The 17,386-nt window shown below is 51.0% G+C and overlaps 6 protein-coding genes across 6 annotated transcripts; 2 read left to right on the forward strand and 4 right to left on the reverse strand.

Moving 5' to 3' along the window:
• Window positions 1-841: 841 nt before the first annotated feature.
• On the reverse strand, window positions 842-3,139 carry ALTATR162_LOCUS9445 (uncharacterized protein; the record flags this gene model as incomplete). Its single annotated transcript, XM_043317079.1, has 1 exon — window positions 842-3,139. The coding sequence occupies one exon, from the start codon at window positions 3,137-3,139 to the stop codon at window positions 842-844; it is 2,298 nt and encodes a 765-aa protein (XP_043173014.1).
• Window positions 3,140-5,758: 2,619 nt separating this feature from the next.
• On the reverse strand, window positions 5,759-10,257 carry ALTATR162_LOCUS9446 (uncharacterized protein; the record flags this gene model as incomplete). Its single annotated transcript, XM_043317080.1, has 8 exons — window positions 5,759-6,179; window positions 6,240-6,797; window positions 6,847-7,212; window positions 7,447-7,828; window positions 8,803-9,464; window positions 9,616-9,904; window positions 9,953-9,970; window positions 10,017-10,257. The coding sequence occupies 8 exons, from the start codon at window positions 10,255-10,257 to the stop codon at window positions 5,759-5,761; spliced, it is 2,937 nt and encodes a 978-aa protein (XP_043173015.1).
• A 497-nt stretch (window positions 10,258-10,754) lies between these two features.
• ALTATR162_LOCUS9447 (uncharacterized protein) lies at window positions 10,755-11,070 on the reverse strand (the record flags this gene model as incomplete). Its single annotated transcript, XM_043317081.1, has 2 exons — window positions 10,755-10,978; window positions 11,037-11,070. The coding sequence occupies 2 exons, from the start codon at window positions 11,068-11,070 to the stop codon at window positions 10,755-10,757; spliced, it is 258 nt and encodes an 85-aa protein (XP_043173016.1).
• Window positions 11,071-11,489: 419 nt separating this feature from the next.
• Window positions 11,490-13,465, forward strand: ALTATR162_LOCUS9448 (uncharacterized protein; the record flags this gene model as incomplete). Its single annotated transcript, XM_043317082.1, has 3 exons — window positions 11,490-11,681; window positions 11,737-12,913; window positions 12,972-13,465. 3 exons carry the CDS (start codon window positions 11,490-11,492, stop codon window positions 13,463-13,465), a joined length of 1,863 nt encoding a protein of 620 aa, XP_043173017.1.
• A 750-nt stretch (window positions 13,466-14,215) lies between these two features.
• On the forward strand, window positions 14,216-15,760 carry ALTATR162_LOCUS9449 (uncharacterized protein; the record flags this gene model as incomplete). The annotated part of the gene is made up of 1 exon (XM_043317083.1): window positions 14,216-15,760. The coding sequence occupies one exon, from the start codon at window positions 14,216-14,218 to the stop codon at window positions 15,758-15,760; it is 1,545 nt and encodes a 514-aa protein (XP_043173018.1).
• Window positions 15,761-15,945: 185 nt separating this feature from the next.
• ALTATR162_LOCUS9450 (uncharacterized protein) lies at window positions 15,946-16,904 on the reverse strand (the record flags this gene model as incomplete). The annotated part of the gene is made up of 2 exons (XM_043317084.1): window positions 15,946-16,065; window positions 16,110-16,904. The coding sequence occupies 2 exons, from the start codon at window positions 16,902-16,904 to the stop codon at window positions 15,946-15,948; spliced, it is 915 nt and encodes a 304-aa protein (XP_043173019.1).
• Between the last annotated feature and the right edge of the window lie 482 nt (window positions 16,905-17,386).

Genomic DNA, 17,386 nt, shown 5'->3' on the forward strand with positions numbered 1-17,386 from the left:
TCATATGCAGCCTGTTGTCTTGTATCATCTTTGTCATCATCATCATCATCATCATCATTGCCATGTCTTTTGGCACCTTTCTGGAGCATATTGGCGCGGCTATGTGGGCATTGTTCTTCTTCCTCATGTCTTGTATCATATTCAATACCCTCGCTGTTTTTTTGGTTCAAACTTTACACTTTAACCACTTTATTCAAGTCACGAATATCTTGCATTGTCTTACGATTCGTCTTCTATTCTGCTTCCACTGCTTGATTGGTGCAAGAAGAGCACGGCATGTCTTAGTCTCGTGGTTCAGCGACCTGGAATTCCCTCGTACGAGGGAAAGATTATTGCCGGTGTAATTTCGGGTGATCCCGACAGAGTTGCATTGACCAATATACAGCCCCTTGGACAGGTAGTCAAAGGTTCACTAGATGAAGCAGACGTACTGGATTTATGCTTCTGGTACGGCGCGAACTTTCCGGACTTTTTTTTTTTTACGACGACGACGACGACGACGACGACGGAGCGCTGAGTCCAGATTGGAAACACAGCTATTGAAACAACTAGGTGGGCTTGATTCATCAGGGATGTTAGTTTTAGATCACTGCGACACGAGGTACTCATGTCATAGCCAATGACGAATATGTAATACAATTTGATAAAAATATACCAAAGGTGCTCCAAGAGCGAGAGAAGCATAACAAGATATGGTTCTGTCCCAGACGAAAAAAATGGTAAGCAACACAGCGAGTCGAAGAAGCACACCTGCTAATTTGTATTGCCAAAAGAGCTATGCACTCATAAAGAAGGCAAAAGTACTGGGAAGGAAAGCGAAAGAGAAGAGCATGCACATCGCCTAGTACCTGTCGTAACCTCCACGTCGCGCACCCAAAGGTATCCTAACATTCCACTCATCATCCTCGTACTGAAACGCCGAGTTCCTCCTGCCTTTAACATTCGGACGCCACATAGAATTCCTCATGTCCTTCTTCTCTTGGATGTGCTCAAGAGCCGCGTGGATATCGCTTAGTCCGAATCGCTCATCAGGCTCGTCTCGATCAGCGATTGCGCGTGGTTGAGGGAAGCTGTAGCCTGAATCATGCCTATCCGTGAGGTATGATGAGGCACGGATCGGCTTGGGTGGGAAGTGGGATTGCGCAAACGGGTTGTGAATATTGGGTGGGTTGGCCATTGTGGCGCGACGCTGTTGCATGTTTGGACGAGCAGTGTGAGCTGGTTGATCATCAAAGTATGACTCCGGCTCGCGCATGTGTGCGTGGGGACTTCGTGGGTATGGGTAGTCGTCTACTGGTTCCCGGGGATATTTAACCTTCTGTGCCCGACGATGATCGACATCATCATCATCATCATCGTCGTAAATGTGGCTAGGGTGCGGCTGACTGGAGATAGTTTGTGGCTTCGCTCCGTAAGAGAACTTGCGACGACTATCAACATGCTTGAAGGAGGGGCGACGGCGGATAGGCCTGTCCCAGATACCATCATCCGCTGTGTGGGCAGACGCAGTGTTCATGGATCCCGTGCCGCTTCCACGCTCTGATGACGAATGAGAGCTCTCGCGAGCCATATCGTGCGCGTTGTAGTGTTTTCCTGGTTTCCTCTTCTCATTGTGAAGCTCAACTGGTGAGGCATTGCCATTGCGTGTCCGGTCTTCCATGACGTTGTTGGTGCTCAGGTGGATGTGAACAGGCGGCATCTGACCCGGGATCTTATTATGAGAGGATCGAGAAGAGTCTGTAGTGAAAGACTCTGGACTGAGCCTGCCATTGCGTGGGTCCTCAACCATATCGGAAGCTCGGCGTCGTCTTGAAGACTTCGCAATATAAGGTTCGACGTTGCTTCTGCGTGCACGGCTTCGGCTACGACTTCTGCTAAGACCTCTAGCTTTGCTGAGTGATCGGCTTTTCTGGTTCTTCTTCGACCTCTTGTTATGTCGCTGGCGCCCACGCTCGCGTCGGCCTGCATCTCCATGATCGTCATGCTTGATGTTGACGAAGCTCGAATCTTCAGACTCATCTTCCCACAACGAGTCGCTATCAGACGATGAGCTGGAAGCATCGCGACGGCTCTTGTGCCTTGACTTCTGATGTCGGAGGTGATCAGGGTTCAAAATCTCTATGGGTCGGTTATGGCCCTGTCTCATCCCAGGTGGTGGCATATGCATCTGGTCTGGAAATGCACCAGGCATGGGATGTTGGCTATGAGGTGGATGATGAGGTTGCAGATGTTGCATGGGTGCTCCTTGAATAGGGCGGCCACTCCCATCAAGCACGGGTGGGCGTTGGGGACCTTGCATATCATGCGGTCCAGGCATGCCCGGGGGTGGCGGTGGCGGAGGAGGATTTCCATGACCTGGCACGGCCTGGCCTGGATGGTCCTGAGGACGTGGCGGTTGGAATTGTTGACTCTGTCCTACGTTATGCTGAGATGGATGTTGTTGCGATTGCTGCTGTTGCTGTTGCTGATGGGGAGGTCTTTGCTGCTGTGGCATATTCTGACCAGGGTTGACAGGATTCCCAAACTGTTGACCTTGTGGATGACCGGGCTGCTTGACCTTGTTGGGATCCTGAACTCCACTTCCGGTCGAGATCTTCGTTTGCATAGGCTCTTGGAACCCCGAAGGTTCGGTCACCAGGATGATATCTACACGTACGAGCTGACGCTCTCGACGGTTGACTGAACGCCATTTGTTTACAACGCTTGCGATCCTATACTGAATGGATCGGTTGTACTTCGCGAGCTCAATGTTCTGGTCCTCGACGAGCTCGTTGATGATCCGGCGACAGTTTGGCGAGGGGATCTCGTTCATGTTTTTCTTGACATTTCCATGGTTTCGACGGAACTTGTGCAATTCGCTTTGGAGCTCATGGAGTGCAACATGTTGTTGCTCAGGCTCGGCATCCTCCCAGGACGTGGCGTTCCTCGGCTTCTCTAGGATGAAAGAAGCTAATTGCGGGTCGTAATTGGCGTATGGATTCAGTGGTTGCTGTTGTGGCTGAACTGGTCTTTGCTGAGCTTGTCCAAAGCTTTGCTGTTGTCCTGTCGGAACTTGTCGTTGCTGGCCAACATTCTGATGTTGTTGAGGTACCTGACCTTGGTAATGTGCCTGCTGTGGAGTCGCCATCGGATGATTCATGAAGGCCACTGAACGTAATGTCCCAGTCGGGAAAGTTTAACCGATAGCTGGATGCTCAAGTACGAGAAACTCCGTTGTTAGTTTTCAAAAAAGGATATATAACGGGATGAAGACACGGGAAGTGAATGACAGGGCGAGCTTAAGGATCAAAGGCAGAACCAGGAGGACTTGACCGAAGATATAGATCGAGCATTCTGGCTGTCACACTCCAGGATGCTCACTCTTGATCTATACCCACAGCAGTAGTAACACCGTGTTGATGCAACCGGAGTTAGGGGTCCTTCTCAGAGTACAACGTTCATGTCTAGTACTTTCCCGCAGGGTATATATGAAACAAGAGTTGATTGGTCGTCTTGTAGGGCGCTCGCAAGCCCCATTATGAGATGGAAGCAGAGCGCTCACCGGTCTAAGCCACCAGGCTGAAAAGAAACAAGCAAATAGCCCCGCCCTCTTGCGTGAACGCGCAGCATAGCTTTGCTTGCTATATGTCTTTGAGCCTCAAAGTGACCGGACCAAGTACGAATCATCCAAAACATGCATATACGCGACGCGCATGTAGGTTGAAGGACCGTTAGCGGCTGCCTGTTATTGCACGCAGCCTGATGATGGTGGTGCATGAACAAGGTCGTACATGCATTACAGCTGCAGCATTTGAAGCGATCCGTGGATGGTAGATATGCGATTGCTTTTTTCCCTTGCTCGTCGTTGAGCTGGAAACATGAAGTCGTCTGAAGTGTGGGAGACATTGACAGTGACAGCGCGCGCGAAGAAGCCAGGACCGATCGACAACGCTAACGGAGCGTCATAACCCCACTTTTGGTCCATGCACCGTTCACCACACCCTTCCGCTTGAAGGCCAGGCAGAAGAAGGCAACTGACCACAACAAGCCACCATCCCAAGTTGCACGGTAGATATCAGGATCGTTTGCTTCAGTACTCGCTAGTGATCACCAAGAGAATGTCTGCTGACGCCCAGTCTATTTGCTTGCCCTTGGTCCCGCTCGGCAGCGCTTCCAACCAACAGTGGCACGTCGCAGTAACAACCCGCTGGTTGCACAGAAGTCCTTCGATCGTTGGTTCTTTGTACCTGGTGTTATAGAGGCAGATTCTTTCTCTGCGTCTGGACGTATTCCACTCAGCCCCGCTTGCATCACTATCGTTTATGTCAACCATTTCATCACGTCACATTCGGTGTATCGCAATACTATTACATCATTACAACCGATGCTACCTCAGATATTATCCGGATTATATGAGTTTGAGATGGCTCCGCAGCGCGGCTCAGCATGAGTTCGCGCGGCGCCGATCTACTGCACGTTGTTTTGCTGTCGTTCCTTCAACTGAAGTTCGACGCCCCTCCATGCATCTCGCTACGCCCTCCAACCTTCAGCTTCCTACTCAACCAATGCCCTCTCTACTGGAAGTTCGCGGACAATATCAAATCCGGAGGCCCTATCGAACACACCGGACGCATCCTGTATGACATGCATATCGGCCGCTGGATGACATTTTCGACATCCAGCCTTATGCACGCCTGCGTTGAAACACCACAACCGTGCTCAGGAATGATTTCCAATAGGTGAAAACTACTGCAACTCCTGCAAGGAGTCGCGATAATTATACATTCCCTTCTCGCTCGATAAGATTTGCTCACCGGATGCATTATTATCATAACTACCTCAATATCAGCCTCGGACCGGGTTCGTCGGCTTGTGTCATTTGCCTTGAGTTTTCGATGACCAACATCAAGTCGCCGATCCGGACTATCAATCACTTAGATGTTGTTCTGATAGAATTCCAACGTGTCGCAAAGTGCAACTCCAATGTGGATGCGACATCCTGCCGCCCTAAAATTTTATAGGCTGGCTGATTAACGAGATCAAACGTGGATCAGAACTCTAGACATTGCGACTGGCATATGCCACTCAAGATCTGGATCACGCGGCACTTCTTGGGTTTGACATCTCGTCGGCACGATCTGCGGGTACTTGCATGCATGAGACACGGGCGAATATCACGGCTTGTCTACCCACCCCGCACCACGCAGCCTTCCACCAGCTTGTTAGCGTTGCCTTGACCGCCAGATAGATCCTTCAACAGCCAAGCTCCAACATCCAGCAGGAAACGGCAGGAGTAATGATGGCGTTACATTACTAGGCGACCTTATTCACCCTTTTGGGCTTACGCCACAAGGCAGTGGCCACTTTCTTGCGATCAATACCGAGTGTTCCGATAAGACGAGTTTGAGATGACTTGTCAATGATCTGGAACAGGTTTCCTGACGAGATGATCTCTCCCGCGATATGCAATGTATGCGCGGACGTGTCATCGAAAGTTGCGCAACAACCCTCGCAGAACCTCGTCAACACACAACGGCCAGCTAATTGGCTTTCATCTCGCTACTATCTACTTGCTTTAGTTACGTTCATGCACCACGCAATTACGCAACATCACAAAGGTAAATGCGCGGATAATTTTCGCCATCCAGACATGATCACCAAACAGTGATACATGCTGCCTAAATTGCGTAGCAAGTAGTACATAACGACAAGCTTAAGCAAGCTATGGCTCTTGCGATACCTTATTCCCCGTCGCAGGCGAACTTACATGTGAAGCCTATCACTTGAATCTGATAGTGCGAGCTCCCCACTTCTTTTCCGCTTCACACAGTTCGAAAACATCTTCCCAAGACTCGCCAATATCGACCTCATCCTTGAATACCTTCATCCAATCATTGTCAACTTCCACCTCACTACTGACGATCTTGATGCCTACTTCCTCGGCAATCGTCCGAATATCTTCGGCGACCTGCTCCGCACTTTCGTACTCGCCCTTCCAGGCCTTGAGCAAGACACTCCCGAGCCTAGCTTCTTCCAACACTTGGAGCTGGTCGCGCCAATCTGCCGCTTCTTCCGGTGGGCCACCTTCAAGCGGGGAGAACGGACCCCATTCTATCCCCTGTTTCCAGGGCGCTTCTGCTGTGAAGGAGTTGGTCATAAGTTCCCAGACAAATTTAGCCCAGTAAAACCTTGTCATCAGACTATGGTCAGCAGAATGTCACGTTTGCAGTATGACTGGAACGAAAGTGACAGATACTTACAGAGGTTCCTGATGATATCCACCCTCCCGAGGAAATGCGGTGTTGAAACAATCATCGTAAAACACACTGCCATCTCCCGCCCATTCTCCTTCACTCCAGTAATAGAGGGCTTCCTCTGGAGTCTCTTCACTATCATCGTCACTGCCTTCATCCGAGGGCTCTGGCTCTCGGGTGCTGCCAGCAACCCATGCCTGGTAGTTTCGCTCCCGTCTCTCGTCTCGCTTCGACTCTTTCTGAGCGTCTCTCAGCATATCAGCGAAGAGCTCGGGGCCTTCAACGCTAATGAAACCAGTAATGGCCAGTGAATAGTCGGTACGCAACCATACATTACTCGATGAAAAGAACGTCAAGTATACAGAGCGGGAGTTGAGGTGGCTAAGGGCGGATAGTGTTTGCAAAGCCCAACGATAGTATAAGGCCAACATGATTCGGTCTTCTCTCGAAGGCGTTTCTGGGAAAGGCACGGTCATGACAGGAAGATCACCCCAGTGTGGTCCTGGATCAAGTCTCTCAACGATTACCCCGTTACCGGCCTCGCTATTCAGAAGGCTAATACACCTATCGTCACGTTAGCGATAACAATATGCTGGCCCTACGCTACATATACCGAACGATCCTCGGGTGGTCTTCTCCAAGAAGCTCATACGCTTTTCGCAGCCGTTTGCTCGCCCATTCTGGTCTAGCCCTTGGATCCGGTATATCTGATCTGTCTTTGGGCTCGTAGATGATGATACTATTCTCATTCTTATGAAGGACCGCGTAAGCCTTCTCCCAGAACTCACAGTACCAAGTTTCTGTATCATCCGGCGCTGTGCTTGCTTCGATTGGCGTGGGTATTCCGTAGACGTTGTTAGGCGGCATCGTGTATTCGTCAACCGGGCGCTGAGGTGGTGGCCCGACAAAGTAAATGATCACCGTCTCCAGGTAGTCGATCACTGAATGCCAATCCATTCCAAGAGGCGAAGGACTGATGCTGAGGATTTAGAAGCACGATACGTTGTGCGATATATACATGCGTTATGTGTTCCTGATCGAGGTTAGCGCAACCATGTCTCGTGAACCGTGCCAATGGTGCCTGCTTGGCAATCCATGTCTAACAAAGACCGCAAGGCACCAACCCAGATACTTGCAATCGATCTTTTATAACAGGTAATTTTTATCATCAATACGAGATTTCCAAAAGTACTTCGCATCTTTCCCGTCATACCCTTCCACCCAGAAATCCACAGCAACAACAGGAACACCAGTCCTCGAACCCCATTCCTCGAACCTTTCAAAGAATATCTTCGTATGCTCTGGCACCTCATCGACATCATCTTCTGTACCAATGCTTTCCACACAATATCCATCTTCACCACGCTCGATCATAACATTATACATACACGCCATCGATTGGCGGATTTTATTTCCGATAAAAGGATTAGCGGCCCATGCATGTAACTGGGCCACTACATTGCGGACGAGCAGCGGACTGCCGTCTGGTGTTTTGATCATGAAGTAGTCCCAGGCATCTTCTAGGTTCTCGACTCCCTCCGCTGGCTCTTCAAAACCGTCGTTCCACTGGCTCTCGTATGCACCGAGGCACTCGGCTGTACAAAGGAGTTTGGAGGCGCCTGTTGTTGTTGCTGGTTCTAGGGCGATGGGATGGGTGGAAAGGGAGGCTCCGAAGGAAGAAGACGTATCATCGTTCGAATCGACGACTTGGACGCTTGATATACCGGATGTGTCCAGGATGGACCAATAGAGGCGGTCGAATGCGTCAGTGTTCATTATCTGAACGTGTTGGTGATTGTCGGGTTCTGAGAGAGACATTGCAGGTGATGCGAGGTTGCAAAATTATGGGATTGCATTGTAATCTTGTGGGACAAGGTAAGATATAAATACAGTACTGCGCATGCGAGAAACCTCAACCACAAGCGCCAAAGAGAGTCCAGGCAGCAGTTGGAGCTAACGGCGTCTGCTATTCTTCACTAGCTAAGCGAGGTAAGGCGTATGACTAGCATTGAACCTAGCAGGATGCACACGTATAGAAGCATAATGCAAAGATTCAAAGTCGCTATCTGCCCATACCATGTGCAACTCTTCCTACCTAGCCAGAAGTGCCAAAGGGAAGAGTATTAAAGCAGAGTAGAAGTATATCGAGAGGGATGCGTCATATGGCAAGATAAGGAAAGGATAGAATAAGTGCGAAATGCAGGCTTGGTGCTTTTCTTGGAATAAAGTTGTTGTGAAGACCTAGCCATATAAGAGAGTCGCTATCGCAGGTGAGACATGAAATACCTTCGACAAATACCCACACCCCCATCTCCATCCCAATTTCACCTCGCCGGCCCCTCCAAAGTATTCCGTCGACTAGGCATCCTCGGATCCCTTTTCCCCATCGTAACCTCCAGCGCCTGCACTAAAGCCGTCCCATCATACCTAACAAAGTTCTCACCCTCATGTTTCTTCCCATACACCCTTATAGGCTCAATCCCGATACTCTTCAACTCTTCTCTATCCACCGTCGGAGTCCCCGGCCCCTGCAGATGAATGATATGCGTCACGTACTTCTTATACTGACCCTTATCAAGAGGTCCAAATACATTCTTCGACTCCTCACATGCCTTTGCGATGGCGGCTATGAAGTCAAGGGCGGAGTAGGGGGTTGACGACGGCCCGGTTTCACGATCGATGGTCGAGTTTAGAATCAAGATTTTGTAGCGGATCGCAGGCTTGGAGATGGCTTCGCCGATACCTTTGAGGACTAGTGAGGGGATGATGGATGTGTACAGTGAGCCGATACTGTATATCACAGCTTGTGCGTCATTCAAAGCATTCAGCACCGTCGGATTAGCGGAAAGACGGATCTCCTGACCGTAGGGATTGATGTACCACAGCCGTTCTATTCTTGCTGGTAGTTCCTCTTCATCGGCTTTGGAGAAGGTGATGTACTGTTTTCGGAGGGTCGGTAAGGAACCGGGTAGGTTGGCATCTTCGATTCGGTCGTGCTGTTCTGTTTCGTCGATTGTTGGGGTGTCTGAGCCGGGTACTAGGGCTGTTGAGATGGAGGGGTGAGAAATAGAATTCTGGCCGGTGATGGTGTCGCCGTTTGCGAGGCTGACGGAGATGTGGTGGGTGAAGTTGGTGTTGATCGCAGGGAGGACTGAGGTGTGGCTGGGTACGGAACAGATGCTTGAGAGTAGGTAGATGGCAGACTCGAATGATCCAGTGAAGAGACGGGCACTATTGAAATCAGCTTTTGAGGGGTACGATGTAGATAAGTAAGCGGAGGAGAATACGCGATAACTGTAATGAGAGAAACGACGGCACCAAAAATCGATATAGTATCTAGACGGAAGCAATCACGATGCTATAGCGCAGCAAGTGTACATACCCTGTCAGAAACAAATTGCCAATACTTGCACCCGAGAAGTCAAAACTGGATGATGGTCGACGGCGCTTGACTATCTCATACGCCACAACGTTCAGTATTGATCGTACTAGCTCTTTCTTTGCCGTTGAGATATTTGTCCAAAGCGCATGTTCAGCCTCTATGATTTGTAGCCATTCTTCTCGAGCCGAGGAACGTTCCTTGGGCAATCTATGGTTGAAGAAGGTCTTGATAGCTGCTTTCTCGCTATCGTCGTGATCGGGGTCATCCGGAATCAGGCGCACAAGACGACCTAGGCGGATTAACATAAATCATCAATTCCCAGTTGCTGTTCGCATACTTCGCACATCACCGATACCTGCCAATGTTAGTGTTGTTCTATTCCTGCTTCAAAGGACGCATACCTGGCCCTCCGAAAACGCGTATCAGCTCGGACGAGCTTCCGCCATTATCACTAATAGGGATAACATAGCTCAGCGGGCATTTCTTGTCTTCCCTAACTTTCTTGAACACATCGACTAGATTGTTTGCAGCGCTACCGCCTGAGAATACGACAATGCCTTTGGTTTTGAGGTTGCCGTTGGTCATTGGTGAAGCGAGCGTTAGGTTGTCGCCATTAGGCGAAAGGAAGTTCTCAGCAGACATGACAAGATATGTGGAATGTTAGGTGACCACATGGGTCGTGGTGCGGCCTTATCAAGTCATGCTGATGTTGACAGAGTGTTCGCAAACGTGGACGTTCTTTCAGAAGCTCAGAATAGCAGAGGCAAGAGTCATGCACTAATCCCCGGGGCCGTTAGGGTAGTGTCACGCGTTACTCGACTAGGCAATATCTCGCATTCGAAGCACACTTTGATATGGATTGAGCGATTATGTTTTTGCATTTGTAGTTGATTTTCGAACTCGATTTGTACAGAACGAGTTGCCAGCTAAGATCTGGTAGAAGGCTGCTTTCACCGCGCACCCAACCCCCACTGATATTGCATCCCCAAATCCAGCCTCATCATGAACACTGGAAGTAGCGCATGATAGTCCAAGTCCCGTTGTGATGATGTTGACGCTCTAAACGTATGTGCGCGCCCAATTCCAAGCCTCGTCTACCCCTCACACCACTGCCTCTTGCCATTGCTGGTGACAGTATCTTAAGAGGTACCGGTGGCCTCCTCGCGCTCCTTCCTTCGTGCTCGCTTCTCGAGTAGGGCGTCTCGTCGGTCGGCCAGGAGTCGGAATTGTCGTTGCTCAACACCGGTGAGCCAGTAGCCGAAGCTGCCACCGACGCCGGCGTAGATGGGATAGACCCAGAGAGACTCCTTGTTGAAGAGCGGGCGCATCTCAATGCCCAGCTGCCATAGCCTCGCGGCAACGCCTGATAAATGTCGTCAGTAGAGTCCTTGGTGGGCATGCGCAGGCGGTTGGGGACGTACCGAGCCCGCTCCAGAAGAGGACCTTGTGGACCATGTTGAATCGGGGTGATGGTGGTAATTGTGTTGGTAAAGAAAACTCCTCGCGTGCAGTAGCAGCAATTGGGTCCGGTGTCGTGAGGGCGCGTTGTCACCGCTGTACTGGGATTATGGCTTGCGATGCTCCATTGTCAAGCTCCGAAATGCCAAGAACGAACCACCCACGCGGCTGCGGAAGTAACGTCCGCCGACCTCACCTCCGCAACAATGCCGACTTCGCGACTCTCCTGATATTGTCTCTCACTTTTTACTTTTCGCCCTACAATTCATTCGTTACCACCACCCTGGGCTGGTGCAGCAGACTAGGCCCCCCTACGTCATTTGCTGCTCTTCAGCCGCTCCCACCCCCGACTTCATGCGCCTGACCGCGACACAAACGATACCAAAACGACGGATCGCAACCACGACTAATCAACAATGGCGGAAGTCAGTCGCAAGCGCGCGCCAGAGGGCGATGGCGCTGCGACTACGCGCAAGAAGTTGAGGCCCTCAGAGCTCCCGCTTTCGCAAGCGAAACGATCAGCTATCGACAGCCTCGTGCACATGTTTCGCAAGAAGGGCGCATACGACAATATACGCAGAGACCTGATGAAGCAATACGTCTCAGGAGTACGTGGTAAAGGACTTACTTTTATGATACAAAAGGCTAATATTCGCGCTCCAGCCTGCTAAAGATGAACTTCAAGCCGCGCTCAAGGAGCTCGTCGACCGCGAAACCGATCGTAACCCCTCTCTGCTGTCCAAGGATCCCCGCATGGCGACCACACTCATAGAAGGCGCTGGTGAGCGCAGCGACATATATGGCAACATCATGAACACGGTCAATACTCTGCTGGATAAACTGATCGACGAGCATGGCGTGCCAAAGATGCGCGAGTACCGCGCTCAGGAGATTGGTGCTGAAGCAGCTGCTGAAGAGGAAAAGCGAGGCAGCAAGAGCGAAGAACAGTGGGCTCAAGAGGCAGAAGCTCGTAGAGAGGAGCGTGAGGCTAGGCGGGAAAAGGAGCTTGAGGCAGAGCGCGAGAGAGAGCGTGAGGAGAGAGCGAAGAAGGAAGAACGCAAGCGCCGCGAGAAGGAAGAGGATGAAGCTCGTGAGAGAGCGCGGCAAGAGGAGAAGGAGCGGAGGCGCAAAGAGCGGGAAGAGCGCGACAAGGAAGACGAGGAGCGCCGCCGCAAGGATCGAGAGAGAATTGACAAAGAGAGAGAAGAGGAGCGTCTACGCCTCAAAAAGGAGCGAGAAGAGCATGAGAAGAGCCGCGAAGCCCGTCTCAAGAAGATCCGCGAAGAAGATGCCGAACGAGAGCGCCGCATACAAGAAGAGCTAGATCGGGATCGAGGTGGACGCCATCGTGGTCGTCGTGGCCGCAGCAGGACCCCCGATCGTGATAGCGATCGTCGCGGACGAGACAGGAGTAGGCGAAGAAGCAGGACAAGGACTAGGTCACCCGAACGCCGCCCATCCATCAAGCCTGAAGACATCAAAGTGGACGATGATTTGGCATTACAGCTTCTACTACAGGAAAGCGAGCAAATGAAGAAATCACGACAGCGACCTGTGCTCGAACGGTCAGAATCGCTGGAACCTCCTATGCGAAAAGCGCAACCTCCCAAGTCGCTTGTTCCCCGTGATCCCATCGCTGCTCGACTGGCGAGGCTCGAAAGCAAACCCGCTTCCCCCTCGCAAAGGTCACCCAGCAAGGACGCCAAATCTTCTGCTCCAGGTACGGGAGCGAAGGGTGAAGATGTCACCATGACGGACGCTCCATCAGCAACAGAATCAGCCAAAGCTAGATGGGACAAACCGCCTGAGCTGCCCTCGAAGCGAGGTCGATCAAGATCACGTAGTGTCGCGCGAAGCATAAGGAAGCGCAGCAGAACGCGCTCGCACTCACGCGGCAGCCGTCTCGACAGAGACCGACGCTCTTCCCGCTACGAGGACGACCGCCGGTCCCGCCGAGACGACGACAGACACTCCTACAGACCCTCGCGTCGAGACAGTCGTAGCCGCTCCCGAGAAACCCACACTTCCCGTCGTAAATCCCGCTACGGAACACGCAGTCCGTCACCGCCTCGCGAGGAGCGTCGCAGAGATCGTTCTCGTTCTCGAGGTGGCAGACGGGAGCGTGAGAGGTCTCCTGCACCTGTACGTCGCCGTCACCGTTCTCGCTCTAGGAGCCCGGAGAATATCGATCGATACGTACCTGGCGGTGGTGGCGGTGCTGCGAGTGGTAGTGCACGGAAGCCGCGCGAAGATAGTCGGGACCGTGACCGCAAGCGCGAGCGCGATGACAGTCGGCCTCCGAGAAAGAGAGATGATAGTCGGGATCGAGGCGCGCGCAGTTACAGGGCGAGAGACTATGATCGATGGGATGGGGGCAGGGATAGGGGAGTAGGAGACTGGAGAGTGATTGCTACCAACCTGGTGGTGCCCCTGCTGCTGGTGCTGATGGTGAGGATAAAGAGAGAGAACGCGATCGTAAGCCTAGAGAGAGGAGTCGTGAGAGGAGCCCGGCTCGCGAGAGGAGCAGGGATAGGGGACGTGATGATCGGGAGAGGCGCAGACGGAGGAGCCGCACACGGAGCCGTAGCCGGGATCGACGTCGCTGATAGAAGTCGTGGGCTTCTTCTCTTCTTCTAAAATGTATGATTATTGGTAGGTGTTTAATGCATGATAGACAGCGAGCTGATCAAGTATGCCTTGTTGGTGAGGCTGCCGTTGGAATACACATGTGTGACGGATCGCTCTTACTCTTTTCAACATGACAAAGTCGAAAAGAAGCAGTGGCGAGCCGCGTGGCTTTCAAGGGTTTCCATGACACAGATTTTACAAAATGGTCTCTTCTCTTTCTTTTCTCTCATTTGCGCCCTCACTTTGTCGCTTCGTGCCCATTTTTTGGTCGTGATCGTGGTTGCCCGTCGTCGATCCTCACAAGGCTACTCATGTGTTAGCAGCATGGCTGCCTCAGCCTTGTGCTAAGCCTCCACGAATGTAGCAGCACTACACCGCCAAAGGTGCATTGAATGCTCAGCCTCTTCGTAGCAACTTGCCCAATATCAATTCCGCATGTTCGCAGTGTCCACTGTAGGTTTGGTTTCTGCTCTTCGTCTCGTTGCCGATATACGCTCTCACTATCACCGCAATCATGGAGAACATTTATTGGGAAGATAAAGTGCCACGGAAAGTTCTATGCGGGATCGATGCATGGCGAAGCACAAGCATTATGATTGAGCTCGATTTACGAGGTGTCGAACATCCCAGGTCGTTTCCGCTGTCGGAGGTTCCGCCAGACATGTTGCAAGCCCAAAAGCCCGAAACTGCACAAATTTTCCTCTGCGCCTCATCCAAAGACGCAGAGTCAATATTTCGATGTCGCCAGATCAAATTTTCCGCGGAATATGTTCATCGAGCAATACCCTACGAACGCGGCTTCCGGTACAACAACGCACCCAGCGGCAACGGAGAGCTACTTATGGCATACGACCCACGATGCCTTTTTGATTGGCTTTCCATTCAGCCTGGCCATGTTTCCAAGCTACTCTTACCAGAGTACGTTACGATACAATCACACACATGCGCGGATCAGCTTGTCGTACACAGTCAGGTACATATGGCCCGAGGTGCAGAGAATCGCTACATGGCTGTTTGGTTCGACTTTCGAGAAGAATACAGAGTGGATGGTGAAATTCGGATCGGTAATCTCGATGCAACTGGTATCCCAGCCTCAACCTGGCAACGACAATTTGCCTGTCGGCTCCAGGGGTTACTCAACGAGCCTATACGCCATCCCGTGGATTTTCCTAGTTTCCTGCTACTGGATCTTCTGAGAGCTGATATCACGGTATTCGAGAAGTTCGTTTCGAGAGACCAAGAACTGTTACCTGTAACCACTCACACCCCTGTCGTCACGGGATACCTTGAGAAGCGTCTTGATGGTTTCGAACTCACTCAATCGATGATACGAAAAGCCGAGGGTATACACAGACTCGTCACCCATATGAGTAGCTCACGCGCTCTGGACCTTATCGCAAATGAATGTCGCTCGAGCTATGAACAAACACTCTATCACCTTGAAATAGGAAGTTCGCTTCTCATCTTAGATCTCAGAAGACAAGATGAATTGGCCGACAAACGCCTAGAGGTACATAACCGATTCGCGCAACTACGACAAACTTCAAGTCTATCAGCTTTGACATACTGTGCCGCATTCTTTCTGCCCTTCTCACTCGCTGGCACATTTCTGAGTATGCAAAGCCGAGCTAAGGACCTACACTTGATCGTATATGACTTTTGTGGCATTACCTCGGTTTTCTGCACCCTCGCTGCGCTCATTTACTTTCTCTCCTGGGCATGGTCCCGTTGGAAAACGGGTCGTCTTAACCGACGGCTAGAGAACGGCGAGGTTCAACTATATCTTGTAGGGAAATCTCGGTCTCCGAAGATCTTCTTTGGTGTTGCATGGATATTGATGGTGGGCTCGTTTCTTGTTGGTATGCTGTACAATCTCCGACTCGGTCTAATCATGCTTGCCGCACCCACCACTCTCATTGTGCTCCTCGCACACTGTGCCTTAGCCATTTACTTCACGATGGATTTTTGTGTTATGGTACAATTAGCTCAATCTATGGGAGTGTCAAAGGCGGAACTGCAGGTCGAAGGATGCAATGCTGGCGAGGCAAACATGGCATAAACACACCAGCGAGAACTTTGGTGTAGAAATGGAGAGTGGCTCAATGTACACTTGAGGTCAAACATCCTGTTCAATCTGCTGTCATCAACCTTTTTGTTGTCCTCCCCTCATTATCAGACAAAACATCCACCTCATCCACCTTCGTCTCAGCAACCCTACCTTGTTCTTCCACCGGCACACCCTCATCATCGACTTCCAACAGTACGATTCTCTTCCCTTTCTTCCAACACAATCTTACTTTCTTCTGTCTTTTCGGCGAACAAGAACCAGGATCGGATGTGAAAGAGGGAGAAGGAGATGTCGGTCTGCTTGAATTACGCAGTACGCTTCTAAACGGAAGACTTCTTACCTTGTTGAGCGGAGACATCGGTTCGCTCATTGCATCTATTTCTTCGACAATAGGCGTCGCAGGTCCATCAATTACGTTCATAACCGCATATCCGAACTCAGCTTCCCATTTCTCCTTTTGCCAATCTCGCACGCAATCTGGTTCGATTTTCAGCCATTTCTCTCCTGGGTCTATGCCGTCGGGTGTTGGCATGCCTTCTACGTGCCAGTATAAAAGGTACTTGTATGTCCCTGCATTCCACCTCAAACCAGTGCAATCTTCGACCAGCACACCAGTTGTTACGTACCATTCGATGTTCTTCTCCTTCAGCGCGGCAAAGGCATCTGGATCACCGATGCGGTATCGTCGATCTGGTAACTTATACCGGAATAGCAGGGGTTGAGGTTCATCGAGAGATTTAGCGCGGTTGCGGATGGAGGATGGCAAGGTCTTTAAAAGCTTTTGAGTAGATGGTTGGTGAGCTGGATCATGCGGGATGCGGGAGTCGGCTTGAACCCTGACTAGGCCCTTGACTGTCTCCTCCGTGCTCGCATCTAGTGCGTGTCGCCGTGCTCGTAGCTCGGGACGAGTAGGGAGTTCACATTCCCCTGATTCTAATATCTCTAGCGCACTGTCTCCTCTTCGAAGTGCTATCAATGCACTCGCTGGAAGGCCCAAAATGAACGTGCCAGTTGGACTTATATCTTTAATGACAGGGCCGTGATTCAGGTCAGTATCAGTCAGAATGTCTGGAAAGGGTTCGGAAACATCAGGACTGACTCCGCATACCACGAGCTTCTCAGCGACGGTACGCATAGTCTGGTCAACTGCTCCGAACGCTCCCAATGATCCACTTTTGCTTAAAGACAATGGGAAACGACAAGGTACAACCAACTTGCAGCAACACAATGAGAATTGGCGCAATAGGTAAGCTTGTGGTGGAGTATTGGGACATCAGCGAGATTTTATTTAGTTACATGGTTGCTGTAAAGTATGGGGATGGAGACAGAAGCCCTAGCTGGCTGACGCCGAAGATTGTGGTCTTCACGCATCAAGCCTTGATTTTTTTTAAAAGAGATACAACGGCCATGTGATGCAATTTCAGCGAATCGGAACTGGCGTTGATACTAGCCTAACTCCTGGCATGAGGATGTTTCGGCAATAGCCCTTCGTGGTATCGTGGCGTGTGACCATGCCAAGCCGAGATTCAAATGTAATGACCGTGATGAGCCAAATTCCCTTCAAGGTCTCTTCAAATCAACTCCCAGAGATTGACATAATCCGTCGGATATGCCTTT

Source organism: Alternaria atra (genome assembly GCF_907166805.1).
Source record: "Alternaria atra isolate CS162 genome assembly, contig: 30, whole genome shotgun sequence".
Taxonomy (NCBI): domain Eukaryota; kingdom Fungi; phylum Ascomycota; class Dothideomycetes; order Pleosporales; family Pleosporaceae; genus Alternaria; species Alternaria atra.